This window comes from Pleurodeles waltl, chromosome 1_1 (genome assembly GCF_031143425.1).
Source record: "Pleurodeles waltl isolate 20211129_DDA chromosome 1_1, aPleWal1.hap1.20221129, whole genome shotgun sequence".
NCBI classification, from domain to species: Eukaryota; Metazoa; Chordata; class Amphibia; order Caudata; family Salamandridae; genus Pleurodeles; species Pleurodeles waltl.
The window spans coordinates 267700255-267720730 of NC_090436.1; the positions used below are offsets into that span (position 1 = coordinate 267700255).

The window sequence follows — 20476 nt, forward strand, 5'->3', positions numbered from 1 at the left end:
CCATAGAGGAGCGTATCTGGTTATTGGAAATGTTTTGGCCCTCCTCAACCACTTGTTTCGCCCTCTTTTGTAGTTCTGTGGGTAGATGCTCAATGAGGTGTTGCATCTCATCCCAGTGGGCTCTGTCATATCGCGCTAGGAGCGCCTGAGAGTTTGCGATGCGCCACTGGTTTGCAGACTGTACTGCGACCCTTTTACCGGCTGCATCGAACTTTCGGCTCTCCTTATCTGGGGGTGGTGCATCGCCCGATGTGTGGGAGTTTGCTCTCTTGCGAGCCGCCCCTACCACAACCGAATCTGGTGGCAGTTGTGAGGTGATGAAAGCTGGGTCTGTGGGAGGTGCTTTATATTTTTTTTCCACCCTCGGTGTTATTGCCCTACTTTTGACAGGCTCTTTGAATATGTCCTTTGCGTGCCTTAGCATTTCTGGGAGCATAGGCAGGCTTTGGTAGGTGCTATGTGTGGAAGAGAGGGTGTTGAAGAGGAAGTCATCTTCGACAGGCTCCGAGTGTAGAGACACGTTGTGGAACTCTGCTGCTCTAGCCACCACTTGTGAATATGCTGTGCTGTCTTCTGGTGGTGAGGGCTTTGTAGGATACGCCTCAGGACTGTTGTCCGACACTGGGGCGTCGTATAAGTCCCAAGCATCTTGGTCACCTTGGCTTAAGGTGGTGTGAGCTGGTGAATGTGACGGAGTCTGTGCCGGTGAAATGTGAGCCACAGGTGGAGGAGAGGGTGGCGGAGTTACCTTCTTCACCAGTTTTGTTTGTGGTGTTTGTTCTTGTTGGAATTCCAGTCTCCTCTTCCTCCTAATAGGGGGAAGGGTGCTTATTTTCCCTGTTCCACTCTGTATAAAAATCCTTTTTTGAGTATGGTCCACCTCGGTGGATTGTAATTCCTCCTCGAATCTATGCTTTCGCATTTAAGAGGACAGTGATTGTTCCTCTGAATAGGAACCAGTGGTCGGCTCGGTTGCGTGTCGTTTTGGCACCGAAACCATGTCCACGCTCTTTTTCGGCTCCGAGGCGACTTTCCTCTTTTTCGGAGTCGAACCCTCTCGTTGTCGATCCTCCTCGGTGCCGCTGTGTCTGCGTCGAGCAGCTTCGGCTCCGCTATCTCGGCGTCGATCTTTGCCGGCAGCACTATCTCGGTCCCGAGATGGCTGGGTGCCTGTGTCTCGACCAGAGTCGGACGATCTCGGCACTATTTCGGCCTTCTTCGGTGCCGATGGTCGGTCACAGATTTTATGGGTTGAGCCATGGCCTGATGGCAGTGGCGTCCCCTGGGCCTTGTCAGCTTTCTTATGTGCTATCTTCGACGTCTTACTCACTGTTTCATGATTGTCGAATTCGTCAGAGTCCGATTCATGGATCGAGAAGGCTTCTACTTCTTCTTGTTCCTCGAATTCTCGGTGTCCTGTCGGCGTGGACGCCATTTGCAGTCTTCTGGCTCGTCGGTCACGGAGCGTTTTTCGGGACCGGAACGCACGACAGGCATCGCAAGTTTCTTCCCTGTGCTCGGGCGACAGGCACAGGTTACAGACCGAATGTTGGTCTGTATATGGGTATTTGTTGTGGCATTTCGGACAGAATCGGAACGGGGTCCGTTCCATCAGCGTCGATGTCACACGCGGTCGGGCCGACCAGGCCCCGACGGGGGATCGAAAACTACCCCGAAGGGCAACGGAGATGTTATCGTTTGGATTCGATGTCGATGCTATCTAACCCGATCCCGAACGCAACAATACAGACGTAATTTTCCGATTTTGAGCAAACTTTCCGTTCCGAAACCCGGAGCGAAAGGAACACGTCCGAACCCGATGGCGGAAAGAAAACAATCGAAGATGGAGTCGACGCCCATGCGCAATGGAGACAAAGAGGAGGAGTCCCTCGGTCCCGTGACTCGAAAGACTTCTTCGAAGAAAAACAACTTGTAACACTCCGACCCAACGCCAGATGGCGGGCTATGCACAACATGTGTATCTACAGCGACAGATGCCATCGAACCTCAGGTTTCCGCCCCCTGACCTAGCAGGAAACTTAATGGACCCAGCAGGGAGGTAGCCAGTATGGGGACAACCTCCCCCTCGGAAGTTCAGCGGACCGACTAAACCATCCGCCGAACTCGTAATGAGGCCCAATATGTCTAAGCATGCTTTGCAGCATCTTCAAAGTTCTCCTGAGCCTCACAATCACTTACCGATGAGATGGAATGGTCAGTAATTACCATGGTTTTAAAGAGCTTTTCATGAAAGTGAGACTATAAAGCATTTAAAATAAATCTGGGACGTTGCCAGGATGGCGACAAAGATGGCCACACGGCTCTGAAGCTCCTGAGGACTATACCCAATCCTGCTTGCTACCCTCAGTGGCATTTAACCCTAACATGTCTGCTGTTCTGCCTCCCAAGGTGTGTGGGACAGCCCTGCTGACTCTCCGATCGCAGCTTAAACCTGTGCATGGCACCGAAGCTGCAACCTCATCCCTGCCGGCTGCAGCAGCTTAATGTAGCTCTCGTAGGCCCTGTGGAGACAGGGTCCATGGGTGAGCCTGAGGATGGGGTTGCAGTGTATTCAGTTTGTCTCTAGTGGTTTGCTAACTCCAGAGGTCAGAGACTGCAACTGGCACTACAACACGAGCCCCTGATATGCCACGAAGCCCGTGTGCTTACTTGTTGACGGGGTGGTATCGCTGAAGCGGACGACAGGGAGGGCTTGAGAAGGCCAGAGGACGACGACACGCCCACGAGGTGCCCTTTGCATCCGCGTCCAGCACTGTTTAACACACTGACTCAACCCAGAGTTACACTCTGCAAACTACTGGTGACTGGTGAGCAACACGGGGCCCAGTTTGTCAACTGCCACTGCTCAGACTGCTGTGTACTGATTTCATCTACTTGTGGCCTGGCCTAGCATGCTACTCCAGCAGTTTGACCACTCTTATTACACACTGACCTGGGTCTGCAAATACCCAATACCACAGCACTATGTGGCCTTCCTCACTGCTACTGCACTGCCTTATTCTCACATCTACTACCTTATATTGCAGGGACAGCGTCATACCACAGCACCACAATACCCTGCGGTCACCCTAATTACTCTGTCTGATTTGGGCACTAGTGTGGTGTCACAAGACTCCGGTGTGATCAAGCTTCGACGCTGAAACAGTTTTTTCTCCTGCATTGCAACCCTGACAGCCGCCATCACGGTCACAACTATCCACAATTTAACCTGTGCACCTCCTGGAGAAGCACTCTTGAAGGGACTTTTTGGGGCATCACTACACCACTCTTACACTGGTGCCGCTGTACTCCACCAAGAGTACTGTACCATTACTGGCATAATGGGCGTTACTGACCACAAGCAAAAGAAGCTGTCTTTTGACAAGCTAAGACCCCGCCTCAATGACTGTCCTCCTCAGATACGGGGGACCCTCTCCCAGGTGATGCTGAACAATCTTCTACAGGTGGTATGTCCGCCATTGTGGCAGAACTGCATGCTGGCTTCAAATCTATTGACGCACGCTTTGACACCTTTACTAGCCAATTAAAATGCATGGGACAGCGATTGGACAGGTACACTGAACTTTTGGATGGTGCAGAGCACAGAATATCTGAGATGGAGGATGATTCTCCTGATGTGCAGAAGAGAGTGGAGAAAGTTGAACGGCAGCTTAAGACCACCATGACCAAAAACGAGGATCTGGAGTAGCAGTCACGCCGCAACAACACATGAATTGCCGAATCAATATACACTGGGTGCCCGGATACCTTTGTAGAGAAACTTTTGGCTGAACCTTTTAATAGACAAGCTTTTATGGATAAATCTGTTGTCAAAAGGGCCCAAAGATCACTTGGACCGCAACCTGTACCAGGAGCCCCACCCTGCCCAATTATAGCCCACCTCCTTAATTTTAGGGACAGCAACACTACATTTTGCCTGGTCCGTGAACAGGGGCCTCTCAACTACCAGGGTTCAATGCTATCCATCTTCCCAGACTTCATGCAGGAGTCACAGTGCAGGTTTACTGATGTGAAATGTACACTTCAAAAATAAGGCCTCAAGTGCAGCATTCTTTATCCTGCACGTCTGCAGGAGGAGGTGTATGGCCAATGCTATACCTTTCTAACACCAGCAGAGACGGCTCAGCTTTGCAAGTATCACAAGAATGGAGCAGACTCGCCATACTGCATTTCCCCCAGACCGCTCACTAGTCTCTAATCCCATGAACTCACAACAGGACCCACTACCCTGAGCACTCCTTCTGGGCCGCTGATTAGTTCAACTTCCATACCTGCCACAATGCTAACCCTGGTGCCTCATGGTTCAGTGTTTTGCCTGCACACTCAATAGATGGGACTGCGGCCCATTTGGTTGGAACATCTCTTATCACAGTACAATATCCAGAAGGGTGATGTCCTTGGTAGCATTGCTATACCACCAAAGTGTACACCATAATGTTTGAATGTTTGATTTATGGGAGTTTTGAGGGGAATCACTGGTTGTTTTTCTTCTGCTGTGGGTGGAGGAATGGGGATTTATTTCTTATTATTATTTGATATGCTTGTTATTGTTGCTTACACAGACCATGCTTCTTTCATGACGTTACAGACATTCCGACAAACAAACCCTATAACCTAATACCACACAGTATGACCATGCACTGACAGTAAACTCTGACTCAATCTTCAGTGCATGAATTGAAACATAAGGGGTCTCAATAAACCTAAGAAAGGAAAACAGGTCCTTCCATATTGAAACAGGCATGGAGTCAAGATTGTGTTTCTACCGGAAACCCACCTTTCTCCGTGCACAGAATGCACATACCTGCTACATGGGGGCCTAACTGCTTCTTAGCATACTATAGTTCATACTCCTGGGTGTGTGGGGTGTGCACCCTCATTCACAGGAGTATCCCATTTATATACAACTGTCTTGCACACAGAAGGCAAGTATTTGCTAGTGAGCGGAGCACTGGCAGACAAATCAATATTACTGGTCAATGTTTACACACCTAATGTGTATTACCCAGGTTTCTACCACAAGCTATCTGCTGATATGACACGCTTCTAGGCAGATCTCATATTCATGGGCAGAGACTTCAATCTCAGTTGTTACCCTCCACTTGACACCACTGGGTCCAATATATCACCAAACCTCACTTACTGAGCTACTTGACACTTCTCAATGAACAGATGCCTGGCATGCAAGTAACCCACATACAAAGGACTTCATGTTCTACTCAGCAGCGCACAATGTGTGGCCATCTATAGGCCACTGGTATATGTCACAAGGGGGCCTTACTATGGCTCACAATATCACGCACAAGCCTCGAACACTCTCTGATCACGCACTGCGCTACACATACCATACCGAGATAAGTCGACCCACTGTCGGCAGTTCCCAGAAAATGCATTACATAGTGGGGTCTTTGGAACAGAACTCTGATGAAATTCAAAATTAGTTCAAGGCTAACGTTGGGTCCGTGTATAAATGCTCTACAGTTTGGGAGGCTCTTAAGGCTTATACGAAGGGAGTATGCATTGCTAAACATGCAGACATTCTGCACAGCATGCGGAGAGACCTGGATAGGATGAAGCGCACAATGTGTGGCATGAACCAGGCCGCTGTGGCTGAACCACCACACACTCGGTTGTCTGACCAGTCCAAATTGCTACAGAAGTTCTGTGAACTAGTAGAGAGAGAAGTAGTCTATTTAGGTAAATATGCCAGAGCTCTCCCATACAGGGAAGATGAATGGCCAGGACGTACCCTGGCATGACTCCTTTGACTAAACTACCATACCATATATGTCACGGGGCTCCTGACAGAAGAAGGCGCTATTGATGGTGATACAGTTACTATTGCCCAAATGTTCTCCAACTGTTATCAGCACTTATACACCTCCCGTTTCGAAGAGAGCAATGCAGCATTAACAAACTGGTGTGGCTCACTCCTGGACAACAGCAGCTTCTTGCCGCCCCAATCATGAGTGAGGAAATAACACAGGCCATACATGCCTTAAGTGGCTCCATGACCCGGGGTTCAAAAGTAACTTTTATAGGGCATATAAGTATACCGTAGCACCTCACCTTTTGTGGGTATGTGTCGAGTCCCTTCCGATGGACGTGCTGCCTCTGACTCTCCATGAAACTGTCATAACCCTACTATTAAAACCTGATAAAACCCGCTCACCTTTGCACCTCATACAGACCATTATCATTTTTAAATCATGTCAATAATATCCTAGAAAATGTCATAGCCATTCATCTTTCCCTTTTAATAGAGCACATGATCTCTCCAATGTAGTCAGGGTTTGTTTCTCATTGTTCCACATCAATCTACGCACTGTCTTTGCTGTATTAAATCAAATCTCCCCTACATTTCCTGTGGCAGTAGCACTGTTGGACACTGAGAAAGAATTTGACTCGCTTTAATGGCTGTTCCTATGAGCAACGTTGGCCAAACTGGGAATACCTAACAGCTTCCTTATGTTACTAAATAAGGAACCCACAACACAACTAAGAGTAAATATCAGCCTTCCCAATAACTACTGGCACTCGTCAAGGCTGCCCTCTCTCTCCCTTACTTTTTAAATCGCAATAGACCCATTGGTGAGGCACCTGCAGGAGCACCATTTGAGCAGAGAACTACTGCTCTGACATGTCCCACTTATGGCTTCATTGTACGCAGATGATATTCTCTGGTTTGTGCATGATGTATTGGTTAATCTATCCCCCCCCTTTATTCATGAACTGTTCCCACTCCCAGAAGCCACTCAGCCTTGACTATCTCTTACCATGATGTGGTAATTTCACGAAATACTTAGGCATCTTTCTACACATGGACAAATCTGAAGTCATACGCAGAAATTATGGTCCTGTGATTTTATATGCTTACAATGCAGATAGAATGCTAGGTCAAATTTCCATTATAGGTAGCGAGACATATCGCCATTATTAAAATGGTGATACTACCCCATTTTTGGTATCTATTCCTCAACATCCCTATCTCACCAATCAAGAACTTCTTCGCCAATCTACAGGGCCTACTGACACCTCATTTGGTCAGGCCGCTGGTGGGATACCTCAATGCTTCCCTATGAATGAGGTAAGTTCAGAGTCCCGGACATGCAGCTATATTATTTAGTGGCTTAATGTCACTTCGCCTATGATTCGTATCACCCTGATGCTAGGATACCATATGCTATACCTGAAAAAATGCAAGCTCCTGCCATACTCCTCTCCTCTCTCTTGCCCAAAGGTCTGTCCCATGGCCTTTCAGATATACAGACTCTCGCCACAACATGCTAGGCCTGGTCCAAAGTTCTGAGATACTTAGGTAGTGGGACTCCTCACAGATACCACTAAGAACAACCCCTGGCTGCCACTCACACAGGAGCGTGTGGGGCAACAAACACTTACTGCACATCAACTACACATGACAGGTGACTTTCTAAATGTCAAAATGAAACCTAGTGCAACACTGTCCGAGGGAACCCACACAATGCTTATGGACAGATTTGTATTTCATCGACGGCATAACATCATGCGCAGACCATACCTATTTACCCTGAGGAGCCCCACGATTTCCTTCCCCTGTCCTAGGTCCCGTCTACCCCGAACAGTAGAAGACTGGTATACTGGTACAGACATTGCTATAATTAAAATCCAGTAGTTCAGAGAAGTCTAGAGCAGTGTGAGAACAAGACTTAGGGCATTCCTTTCCTGACAAAAGCATGGTATTATTGCTGTAGCCAAACTAAACTGGTATCTAATAACCAATGACACAAATTACTCCATTACACATTTTTACACCATGCTTACAATAAACCAAAGACACTGGTCAAGCTTGACTCCACGAGCATACACCAATGCACGAAATACAAAGCAGATTATGCTGATTTTCCACACTTGACTTGGAATTGTAATGTCATTAAACTCTATTGAAAATCTTCAATAGTGTCTCTACTATGTAAGGTTAAACTGTTGATCCTGATCCACTGATGACCCTCTTAGCATATGTTAAACCATTGGCTTCAAATCAGCAATGTTTTGCAGCCATTGCATTTCTAACGGCCAGTGTCTGAATTGGCCAAAAGCCCTATTTGCGGTATCTGAACTAATATGTATGGTTGTCCTACTCCTACGTACCCTAGAATGTCAACACAGAGCACAGTAGTCTATCCATAGAACTGAGATATACATCTGATCTATTCTATTGAAAGATTAACTTCTGATCTATTCCGATTGATGGACATATTCTGATCTAGATGTTTTTATCTCAGAAACCAGCGCTAATCAGTAATAGCTCTCCAATAGTTTTCCTACAAATGTGAGCTTAAATGCAAATGGGTTCTGGGCTAGAGACTGTAGCTACACTTCAACATATGTAATGCGATGGGACCACGTCCAGGTAACCATATTACTCTAATAGAAAGTACACAATTGATCAATTGAAAGAAAATCTGCCATCTATTCCTAGCGGTAGATTTCACAGAAGCATCTGCCATTCGATAGAGTGGGTAATACATCATGTCAGCAAACGGGACATTCTTCTGCTCATTGACATGGAGTATTTCCTGAGAGATTCCCTTATTTTTCTACATCTTGTTTTTTTAAGCTCAAGTGTTTTGTCTTGCATTTCACAGTTACAGCCAACCCTTAATGTTATCTCTGAAATACCACTAACGTATCACTGCAATATAGTTGCTTTACTCGTGGTCTATCTTCAAAAAGTCCAATAGAAGCACTAAATCCACTGTTGATTTTTCATGCACAACTGCAGGGTTTGAGCTTAGATTCTTTGCGACTGAGAAACATTCATGTTTGACTCTGGCATCAATTGCACAGACATCTCTGTCCAGCTCATGGCCATGTGCCTTGAGACAAACATACACACACACTTTTTGCAGTTTGCAGCAATAGCGACCTATTAGTCACTCCTGAACTTAACCAGCAGAGATATCTGTGAAACTTGAGCGAGAATGAATCAAGGGGGCAATATGGTCTGGAATATAAATGGCAATTTATAAATAGATGTGCTTCCATCACCTAACATTTTTTATCTTGGGGAACCTCTTATGTGAAAGACAGAAAATACTTGCATGAAGAATGTGCACGCATATTAATTCAATATTCTAGGAATGAGGATGCTTTCTTAGCCAAGCAAAGCTGCACTGGACCGGGTAGACATCTACCATTGCCACGGTTTTAGAATGTTTCCCATGACTAATCTGACTGTTCAGGAAGATATAGTAAAGAAAAACTGTATAACATTATAAATTAGCCTAACTCCCACACTAGAGAACTTCATGAGATCCACATGATAGCGGAAAGCCACAACAAATTGGGAAACAATTTAATTTGTTGTGAATGTATTGTACACTAACGGTACATCCAGTTACCATTAACCTGTTACTAACATACTGTAAAGAAATGGCTCCCTGTTGCAGTTACCCCCCACTTTTTGCCTGATGCTGACTTGACTGAGAAGTGTGCTGGGACCCTGCTAACCAGGCCCCAGCACCAGTGTTCTTTCACCTAAAATGTACCATTGTTTCCACAATTGGCACACCCTGGCATCCAGATAAGTCCCTTGTAACTGGTACCTCTGGTACCAAGGGCCCTGATGCCAGGGAAGGTCTCTAAGGGCTGCTGCATGTATTATGCCACCCTAGAGACCCCTCACTCAGCACAGACACACTGCTTACAAGCCTGTGTGTGCTAGTGAGAACAAAATGAGTAAGTCGACATGGCACTCCCCTCAGGGTGCCATGCCAGCCTCTCACTGCCTATGCAGTATAGGTAAGACACCCCTCTAGCAGGCCTTACAGCCCCAAGGCAGGGTGCACTATACCATAGGTGAGGGTACCAGTGCATGAGCACTGTACCCCTACAGTGTCTAAGCAAAACCTTAGACATTGTAAGTGCAGGGTAGCCATAAGAGAATATGGTCTGGGAGTCTGTTTACACGAACTCCACAGCACCATAATGGCTACACTGAAAACTGGGAAGTTTGGTATCAAACTTCTCAGCACAATAAATGCACACTGACGCCAGTGTACATTTTATTGTAAAATACACCACAGAGGGCACCTTAGAGGTGCCCCCTGAAACTTAACCAACTATCTGTGTAGGCTGACTGGTTCCAGCAGCCTGCCACACTAGAGACATGTTGCTGGCCCCATGGGGAGAGTGCCTTTGTCACTCTGAGGCCAGTAACAAAGCCTGCACTGGGTGGAGATGCTAACACCTCCCCCAGGCAGGAGCTGTAACACCTGGCGGTGAGCCTCAAAGGCTCACCCCTTTGTCACAGCCCAGCAGGGCACTCCAGCTTAGTGGAGTTGCCCGCCCCCTCCGGCCACGGCCCCCACTTTTGGCGGCAAGGCTGGAGGGAACAAAGAAAGCAACAAGGAGGAGTCACTGGCCAGTCAGGACAGCCCCTAAGGTGTCCTGAGCTGAGGTGACTAACTTTTAGAAATCCTCCATCTTGCAGATGGAGGATTCCCCCAATAGGATTAGGGATGTGACCCCCTCCCCTTGGGAGGAGGCACAAAGAGGGTGTACCCACCCTCAGGGCTAGTAGCCATTGGCTACTAACCCCCCAGACCTAAACACGCCCTTAAATTTAGTATTTAAGGGCTACCCTGAACCCTAGAAAATTAGATTCCTGCAACAACAAGAAGAAGGACTGCCTAGCTGAAAACCCCTGCAGAGGAAGACCAGAAGACAACAACTGCCTTGGCTCCAGAAACTCACCGGCCTGTCTCCTGCCTTCCAAAGAACTCTGCTCCAGCGACGCCTTCCAAAGGGACCAGCGACCTCTGCATCCTCGGAGGACTGCCCTGCTTCGACGACAAGAAACTCCCGAGGACAGCGGACCTGCTCCAAAAAGACTGCAACTTTATCCAAAGGAGCAGCTTTAAAGAACCCTGCAATCTCCCCGCAAGAAGCGTGAGACTTGCAACACTGCACCCGGCGACCCCGACTCGGCTGGTGGAGAACCAACACCTCAGGGAGGACCCCCGGACTACTCTACGACTGTGAGTACCAAAACCTGTCCCCCCTGAGCCCCCACAGCGCCGCCTGCAGAGGGAATCCCGAGGCTTCCCCTGACCGCGACTCTCTGAAACCTAACTCCCGACGCCTGGAAAAGACCCTGCACCCGCAGCCCCCAGGACCTGAAGGACCGGACTTTCACTGCAGAAGTGACCCCCAGGAGTCCCTTTCCCAAGTGGAGGTTTCCCCGAGGAAGCCCCCCCTTGCCTGCCTGCAGCGCTTAAGAGATCCCTTGATCTCTCATTGACTTCCATTGCGAACCCGACGCTTGTTCTAACACTGCACCCGGCCGCCCAAGCGCCGCTGAGGGTGAAATTTCTGTGTGGGCTTGTGTCCCCCCCGGTGCCCTACAAAACCCCCCTGGTCTGCCCTCTGAAGACGCGGGTACTTACCTGCAAGCAGACCGGAACCGGGGCACCCCCTTCTCTCCATTATAGCCTATGCTTTTTGGGCACCACTTTGAACTCTGCACCTGACCTGCCCTGAGCTGCTGGTGTGGTAACTTTGGGGTTGCTCTGAACCCCCAACGGTGGGCTACCTTGGACCAAGAACTGAACCCTGTAAGTGTCTTACTTACCTGGTAAAACTAACAAAAACTTACCTCCCCCAGGAACTGGGAAAATTGCACTAAGTGTCCACTTTTGAAATAGCTATTTGTGAATAACTTGAAAAGTATACATGCAATTGAAATGATTCAAAGTTCCTCATGTACTTACCTGCAATACCTTTCAAACAAGATATTACATGTTAAATTTGAACCTGTGGTTCTTAAAATAAACTAAGAAAAGATATTTTTCTATAACAAAACCTATTGGCTGGATTTGTCTCTGAGTGTGTGTACCTCATTTATTGTCTATGTGTATGTACAACAAATGCTTAACACTACTCCTTGGATAAGCCTACTGCTCGACCACACTACCACAAAATAGAGCATTAGTATTATCTCTTTTTACCACTATTTTACCTCTAAGGGGAACCCTTGGACTCTGTGCATGCTATTCCTTACTTTGAAATAGCACATACAGAGCCAACTTCCTACATTGGTGGATCAGCGGTGGGGTACAAGACTTTGCATTTGCTGGACTACTCAGCCAATACCTGATCACACGACAAATTCCAAAATTGTCATTAGAAATTGATTTTTGCAATTTGAAAAGTTTTCTAAATTCTTAAAAGACCTGCTAGGGCCTTGTGTTAGATCCTGTTTAGCATTTCTTTTAGAGTTTAAAAGTTTGTTAAAAGTTTGAATTAGATTCTAGAACTAGTTTTAGTTTCTTAAAAAGTATTCCAACTTTTAGAAGCATAATGTCTAGTACAGATGTGAATGTGGTGGAACTCGACACCACACCTTACCTCCATCTTAAGATGAGGGAGCTAAGGTCACTCTGTAAAATAAAGAAAATAACAATGGGCCCCAGACCTTCCAAACTACAGCTCCAGGAGCTGTTGGCAGAGTTTGCAAAGGCCAACCCCTCTGAGGATGGCAACACAGAGGATGAAGATAGTGACTTGGAGGAAAATTCCCCCCTACCAGTCCTATTTAGGGAGAACAGGGTCTCTCAAACCCTGACTCCAAAAATAGTAGTCAGAAATGCTGGCTCTCTCACAGGAGGGTCCAGCCTCTCTGAAATCACTGAAGGTAACTCCAGTGAAGAGGACATCCAGTTAGCCAGGATGGCCAAAAGATTGGCTTTGGAAAAACAGATCCTAGCCATAGAAAGGGAAAGACAAGAGATGGGCCTAGGACCCATCAATGGTGGCAGCAACATAAATAGGGTCAGAGATTCTCCTGACATGTTGAAAATCCCCAAAGGGATTGAAACAAAATATGAAGATGGTGATGACATCACCAAATGGTTCACAGCTTTTGAGAGGGCTTGTGTAACCAGAAAAATGAACAAATCTCACTGGGGTGCTCTCCTTTGGGAAATGTTCACAGGAAAGTGTAGGGATAGACTCCTCACACTCTCTGGAAAAGATGCAGAATCTTATGACCTCATGAAGGGTACCCTGATTGAGGGCTTTGGATTCTCCACTGAGGAGTATAGAATTAGATTCAGGGGGGCTCAAAAATCCTCGAGCCAGACCTGGGTTGATTATGTTGACTAATCAGTGAAAACACTGGATGGTTGGGTAACTGGAAATGAAGTGTATGACTATGTTGGGCTTTATAATTTGTTTATGAAAGAACACATTTTAAGTAACTGCATCAATGAAAAGTTGCATCAGTATCTGGTAGACCTAGGTCCAATTTCTCCCCAAGAATTGGGAAAGAAGGCAGACCACTGGGTCAAGACTAGGGTAACCAAAACTTCCACTGGGGGTGACCAAAAGAAAGGGGTTACAAAGCCTCCCCAGGAGAAAGTGGGTGACACTAGAAACAAAGAAAAAGAGTCCCCTGTAGGCCCCCAAAAACCAGACCAGGTGGGTGGGCCCAGAGACACAACCCAAAACAAAGGTGGGTACCAGGGTAAGAGCTGGGATGCCACTAAGGCATGGTGCCATAACTGTAAACAGACAGGGCACCACACCAAGGACACTTCTTGTCCCAAAAACCAACCCCCTAGCAAAATCCCAGGGGTGACCAGTGTAGCCATTAGGGATGACTCCTCAGATGAGGAGGTCTTCATAGCCTTCAACTGGAAAAAGGGCCCAACAGGTGAGTTGGAGATTCCAGAGGGAAGTAGACACTTCCACCACCTACAGGTGAATGGAATCCCAGCCACTGCCCTGAGAGACACTTGTGCCAGTCACACTATTGTGCATGACAGGCTGGTGTTCTCAAACCAGTACATCCCAGGTGAGATGGCCAGATTAAGAGTTAGCCCAGACAGGGTCACTAATAGGCCTGTGGCTTTTGTGCCCATAGAAGTGGGTGGAACTTTTAGCTGGAGAAGGGTGGTAGTCAGTACAGACCTCCCCCTTGATTGTCTCCTTGGAAATGACTACCCAGAGGTTAGTCAGAGCCTAAGAGAAGAACTGGTCCAGGGCCAGTCCTCTCCAAAGGATTCTGGAGTGCCTGCCTCTGCAGTAAATGCAAGTAGGCCCCAGAAGAAAAAGAAAAGGAAACAGAGTAGGAAAGGTGGACAACCTTTAGCCCAGGTTCCAGCAAGCCAAGGAGATAATGCTCCAGTAGAGGAGAACTCCAAAAGTGGCTCTGATAAAGTCCAACCTGACCCACAAGAAGTCCTGGCTAGTCAGGCAACTGTTAAGCCTGAGTGGGTGGCTCCTCAGCTAACAGAAGAAAGAGTGGAAGAAGGGTGTTTACTACAAGATGTGGTAACCCCCCACTCTAATACAGCAGACAGGCACCCTGAACCCAAAGAAGCCTGTAACTTAGCCCCTTCCCTTGTAGGTGAAGAGCTAAAGGTGTGGTTCTGGGCACTGACAGCTGTCAGTGGCCTCTGCTGGGTGTTAGCCTTTATGGCTGCACTATCCTTGGCATGGTGGTCTGACCCCATGCCAAATAACAAGTTAGGCCCCCTGACCCCGTTGGTCATGGTGGGGTTACTCCAGCACTGGGTAACCTCTTTGGGTAAGGTAGGGGTGACCCTGGCTAAGATAAGATTAGCAGAGGTGGATACCTCTGACCTCAAAATAGAGAGAATGGGTAAAGACATAAAAAGCACAGACAAGAGGCAGTTCGGACTAGGTCCTATCACTGTGGAAGTGGGTCAGTTCCCCAGAGGGAATGACCTGAACAGGAGGATGTAAGGCAGAGTAGGCCCTGCAACAAACCAGCCTATTTCCTCTACTCTTCCTCGCCTGACAGACTAGGAAGACTCTTCCAGCTTTGGCTGAGTCTCCTGGCCTGTGGGCTGGGGGGGGCTTGTGTAAAGAAATGGCTCCCTGTTGCAGTTACCCCCCACTTTGTGCCTGATACTGATGCTGACTTGACTGAGAAGTGTGCTGGGACCCTGCTAACCAGGCCCCAGCACCAGTGTTCTTTCACCTAAAATGTACCATTGTTTCCACAATTGGCACACCCTGGCATCCAGATAAGTCCCTTGTAACTGGTACCTCTGGTACCAAGGGCCCTGATGCCAGGGAAGGTCTCTAAGGGCTGCAGCATGTATTATGCCACCCTAGAGACCCCTCACTCAGCACAGACACACTGCTTACAAGCCTGTGTGTGCTAGTGAGAACAAAATGAGTAAGTCGACATGGCACTCCCCTCAGGGTGCCATGCCAGCCTCTCACTGCCTATGCAGTATAGGTAAGACACCCCTCTAGCAGGCCTTACAGCCCCAAGGCAGGGTGCACTATACCATAGGTGAGGGTACCAGTGCATGAGCACTGTACCCCTACAGTGTCTAAGCAAAACCTTAGACATTGTAAGTGCAGGGTAGCCATAAGAGTATATGGTCTGGGAGTCTGTTTACACGAACTCCACAGCACCATAATGGCTACACTGAAAACTGGGAAGTTTGGTATCAAACTTCTCAGCACAATAAATGCACACTGATGCCAGTGTACATTTTATTGTAAAATACACCACAGAGGGCACCTTAGAGGTGCCCCCTGAAACTTAACCAACTATCTGTGTAGGCTGACTGGTTCCAGCAGCCTGCCACACTAGAGACATGTTGCTGGCCCCATGGGGAGAGTGCCTTTGTCACTCTGAGGCCAGTAACAAAGCCTGCACTGGGTGGAGATGCTAACACCTCCCCCAGGCAGGAGCTGTAACACCTGGCGGTGAGCCTCAAAGGCTCACCCCTTTGTCACAGCCCAGCAGGGCACTCCAGCTTAGTGGAGTTGCCCGCCCCCTCCGGCCACGGCCCCCACTTTTGGCGGCAAGGCTGGAGGGAACAAAGAAAGCAACAAGGAGGAGTCACTGGCCAGTCAGGACAGCCCCTAAGGTGTCCTGAGCTGAGGTGACTAACTTTTAGAAATCCTCCATCTTGCAGATGGAGGATTAGGATTAGGGATGTGACCCCCTCCCCTTGGGAGGAGGCACAAAGAGGGTGTACCCACCCTCAGGGCTAGTAGCCATTGGCTACTAACCCCCCAGACCTAAACACGCCCTTAAATTTAGTATTTAAGGGCTACCCTGAACCCTAGAAAATTAGATTCCTGCAACAACAAGAAGAAGGACTGCCTAGCTGAAAACCCCTGCAGAGGAAGACCAGAAGACAACAACTGCCTTGGCTCCAGAAACTCACCGGCCTGTCTCCTGCCTTCCAAAGAACTCTGCTCCAGCGACGCCTTCCAAAGGGACCAGCGACCTCTGCATCCTCGGAGGACTGCCCTGCTTCGACGACGACAAGAAACTCCCGAGGACAGCGGACCTGCTCCAAAAAGACTGCAACTTTATCCAAAGGAGCAGCTTTAAAGAACCCTGCAATCTCCCCGCAAGAAGCGTGAGACTTGCAACACTGCACCCGGCGACCCCGACTCGGCTGGTGGAGAACCAACACCTCAGGGAGGACCCCCGGACTACTCTACGACTGTGAGTACCAAAACCTGTCCCCCCTGAGCCCTCACAGCGCCGCCTGCAGAGGGAATCCCGAGGCTTCCCCTGACCGCGACTCTCTGAAACCTAAGTCCCGACGCCTGGAAAAGACCCTGCACCCGCAGCCCCCAGGACCGGACTTTCACTGCAGAAGTGACCCCCAGGAGTCCCTTTCCCTTGCCCAAGTGGAGGTTTCCCCGAGGAAGCCCCCCCTTGCCTGCCTGCAGCGCTGAAGAGATCCCTTGATCTCTCATTGACTTCCATTGCGAACCCGACGCTTGTTCTAACACTGCACCCGGCCGCCCCCGCGCCGCTGAGGGTGAAATTTCTGTGTGGGCTTGTGTCCCCCCCGGTGCCCTACAAAACCCCCCTGGTCTGCCCTCTGAAGACGCGGGTACTTACCTGCAAGCAGACCGGAACCGGGGCACCCCCTTCTCTCCATTATAGCCTATGCGTTTTGGGCACCACTTTGAACTCTGCACCTGACCGGCCCTGAGCTGCTGGTGTGGTAACTTTGGGGTTGCTCTGAACCCCCAACGGTGGGCTACCTTGGACCAAGAACTGAACCCTGTAAGTGTCTTACTTACCTGGTAAAACTAACAAAAACTTACCTCCCCCAGGAACTGGGAAAATTGCACTAAGTGTCCACTTTTGAAATAGCTATTTGTGAATAACTTGAAAAGTATACATGCAATTGAAATGATTCAAAGTTCCTCATGTACTTACCTGCAATACCTTTCAAACAAGATATTACATGTTAAATTTGAACCTGTGGTTCTTAAAATAAACTAAGAAAATATATTTTTCTATAACAAAACCTATTGGCTGGATTTGTCTCTGAGTGTGTGTACCTCATTTATTGTCTATGTGTATGTACAACAAATGCTTAACACTACTCCTTGGATAAGCCTACTGCTCGACCACACTACCACAAAATAGTGCATTAGTATTATCTCTTTTTACCACTATTTTACCTCTAAGGGGAACCCTTGGACTCTGTGCATGCTATTCCTTACTTTGAAATAGCACATACAGAGCCAACTTCCTACACATACGGTTCAGCACGATAACATTTATCCTCCTAAATGAACCCTCTCCTATAGTGAATTACAATCTTCCTGGAATCGCAATCTATTGATTTTTATTTAAGGAAAACATGGGGTTTTCAAGCTAAAGAAAGGGAATCATGGCGTGCCTTAGGAACTTACAGAAACAGCGCAGAAAGGAGTTCCTAATGACTTAGATACAATTTCGAACAAAACATTGACTGCTGTTATGCTTAGCAGAGAACATCAATGGCATGATATAAAAAAAATAAAAAAAAGAGTGCTATATCACAGTTCCACATTGTAGTAAGTATTATAGTTTGGTATGTAATTCTTTGCAACACAGGTAAAACACTATTATTATACTGATAAAAGGTCTTTCAAAAACATAAACGTAAGATACTGTTTATATTAAATGATGGCTTACAAACAGACAATGCAATACTATTATTATGTTGTCATAAGGGTGGGTCATCTTTTCATTTATGCAGCCATGTGTCAGTCAGAACCACTGGGTCCGATCGTTATTAGCAAACTTTCAATTAGGTTTAATGATTAAAGAAATCAATTTGTAACCATCAAGAACGGGTAATATTGGTAAGTATTCAAATAGCTATGCATAAAACAATAACATTATAGATTTAAAATTTTTACATATGTCATATTTTATCAAACTGTTCTAACACTATTCCCATTACACTCTCATAATATATGTTTTTCTTCTGTCATATATATCTATAATCAAGATGCAGTGCCTTAAGTCAAAACATATGATGACTTACAAATGATGCTCTTATACGTAGAGTACGCTTATGATTGGAGTCATCGTTTGTGGCATTCATTGTAGCAGAATGAAGCTCTACTTAGAGCCCTGCAATCAAAAAACGACCACTCTATGAGAACTGTAAAAATCTACAAAAAAATCACCAAAAAACGAGCAGCACAGAAAATATCCGCTGTAAAACCTCTACTACATCAATAATTGTGTAAAATGTCCAGTAGCAAGAAACAATATGGACTAGGTTGATTAGATTTGTTAATAAAAAAAATCTCTCGATCTATTTACCTGTTACACTATGTTTTGAGATCAAGCCATTAGAGGTTTTTTGATGTTCATCATGTCTCCCAAAGTTTGGATCTGTTAAGAAAAAAAAGAAACAGTCAACGGTTCAAATTATATTTTTGTAAAATAGAGGCACATTTAACTAAAACTGTTGTGTATGCTAGAAATAATTTCACTTGTTTATTACCATGTGTTCTAACATTTCGTCTGGCAAAAAAAAAAAATCGATCCATTATAAGGCAATAAAATGTAGGGCCCGATTTAAAGTTCGACAGGTGAGGGGCATGCGCCAAAACACAGCTGATGTAGAATGCACAGATGTTTATGAACATTAAATAGAGTAAATCGGAATTCTGCCCCTTTTTGGTAGATGACTTCAATAATTACACTCTAAATCCACCCCCATAGTCTCAAATTACTGTAAGTGTCAAATGTTATACACTAGGGCAGAATGGCAGCCAGGTTTACATAAAGAACTTGGTCGTGACAGTAAGACCATCACCCCGCCTCCCGCCTACCATTATCACAACCTAACAGTGCTTAATTTGTACAAACAAAACACAAGTACAGAGAGCAAAGGTTTTTCACCCCCACAATCCTAGCCGTGATCCTTCTTCATTTTTTCCAATGCCTGGTCGACATGTGGGCCAAACAGGTGTTCCTTATCAAAAGGTACATTTAATGTAGACGGCTGTACCTCCTGCTAGAAGCCTGAAACGCGTAGCCAGGAGTGTCTGTGTAAGAGAACCCTGGTGATAATTCCTATCGCTGAGGTGTCAGCGGAGTCTAAAGCACAGTGGATGGAGTTGCTGGAAATTAACTGCCCTTCACTATTTCCTGACCTCTTTTCTTATGCTCCTCTGGGAGGTACTGTAGAAGCTCCCCCATTTCATCCCACTGGAGACGATCGTATCTGGCAAGTAAGCCTTGTGAGTTGGTCGCTCTTTTTCTGGCATCAGACACGACCAGGGAGCAGGAATTTCATCCTTGTCTTTTTTTTTAAGGTATGCTTTCATTGGTATTTGTCAATAGTAACAACACAAGATACACTTTGCATGTATATAGATGGATATAAACAATAATAACTGTGGTCCCGCACAACATCACATCATTAAACACTAAGCATCACGTTCGCAGAATTGGTTTGCGTGTTTGACAGTAAGTTCACCCCAGATGTCATAAAGCGTTGGCAGGCAGATGAACAGACAATGTGTACAGTGTGACATTTAATGTAGTCATGCTACCACCGAACTCTTGCCTAGCGTGTCCAGGAGTGTGTGTGGGGGCGGGGGGGGTTTGGAGGGGGCAGTGCTTCACCTAGACACAGAGAATCAACGTAGAGCCTCCGCCCACCTCTCCCTCCAAAGAGGATGTCAAGCCATCAATTCAATGTGAGGTTTTCACTTAATCCATGGAGTGATTGAGGAGATAGGCTTCCAATGGTTACCAAATGTCCTGGAGCCTAGAGCTTAGGGACAGCAGCTCTGCATATTTGTTAAGCTGGTCTCTACAGTATATCAAATCTTGCAGCCATTCCTTAAATTTGTGCTCTCCCTCTTCACCATTTACAGGCCACTCCTCTCTTGGAAAGGAGCATGCCTAATCAGACATATCTCCTAATTGCTGCCTCTATGTCCCAGTGTATCCCAGCACTGCCATCAATGGCATAAGAGTGATAGGTTGAACAGTCATGAGGGTCAATGCCTGCTCAACATCCAGCCAGTAGGAGCGAAGTGGGGGACAAGCCCAGGCCAGATGAAGGAAGTCTACCTTTTCTGTTCCGCATCTTACATCCACACAAAGCTGGTATCAATATAACAGCAGTATAATACATTCTGTGTAAGAATTCATAATGAA

At 46.9% G+C, this 20476-nt stretch overlaps 1 protein-coding gene across 1 annotated transcript in view; it reads right to left on the minus strand.

The window, feature by feature from the left end:
* Window positions 1-20476, minus strand: part of EMB (embigin) — a 180766-nt gene that overhangs the window by 78216 nt on the left and 82074 nt on the right. The window contains exon 3 of the mRNA XM_069221598.1: window positions 18623-18694. Within this exon, the coding sequence (XP_069077699.1) occupies window positions 18623-18694 (72 nt within the window). The remainder of the gene's footprint in view (window positions 1-18622; window positions 18695-20476) is intronic.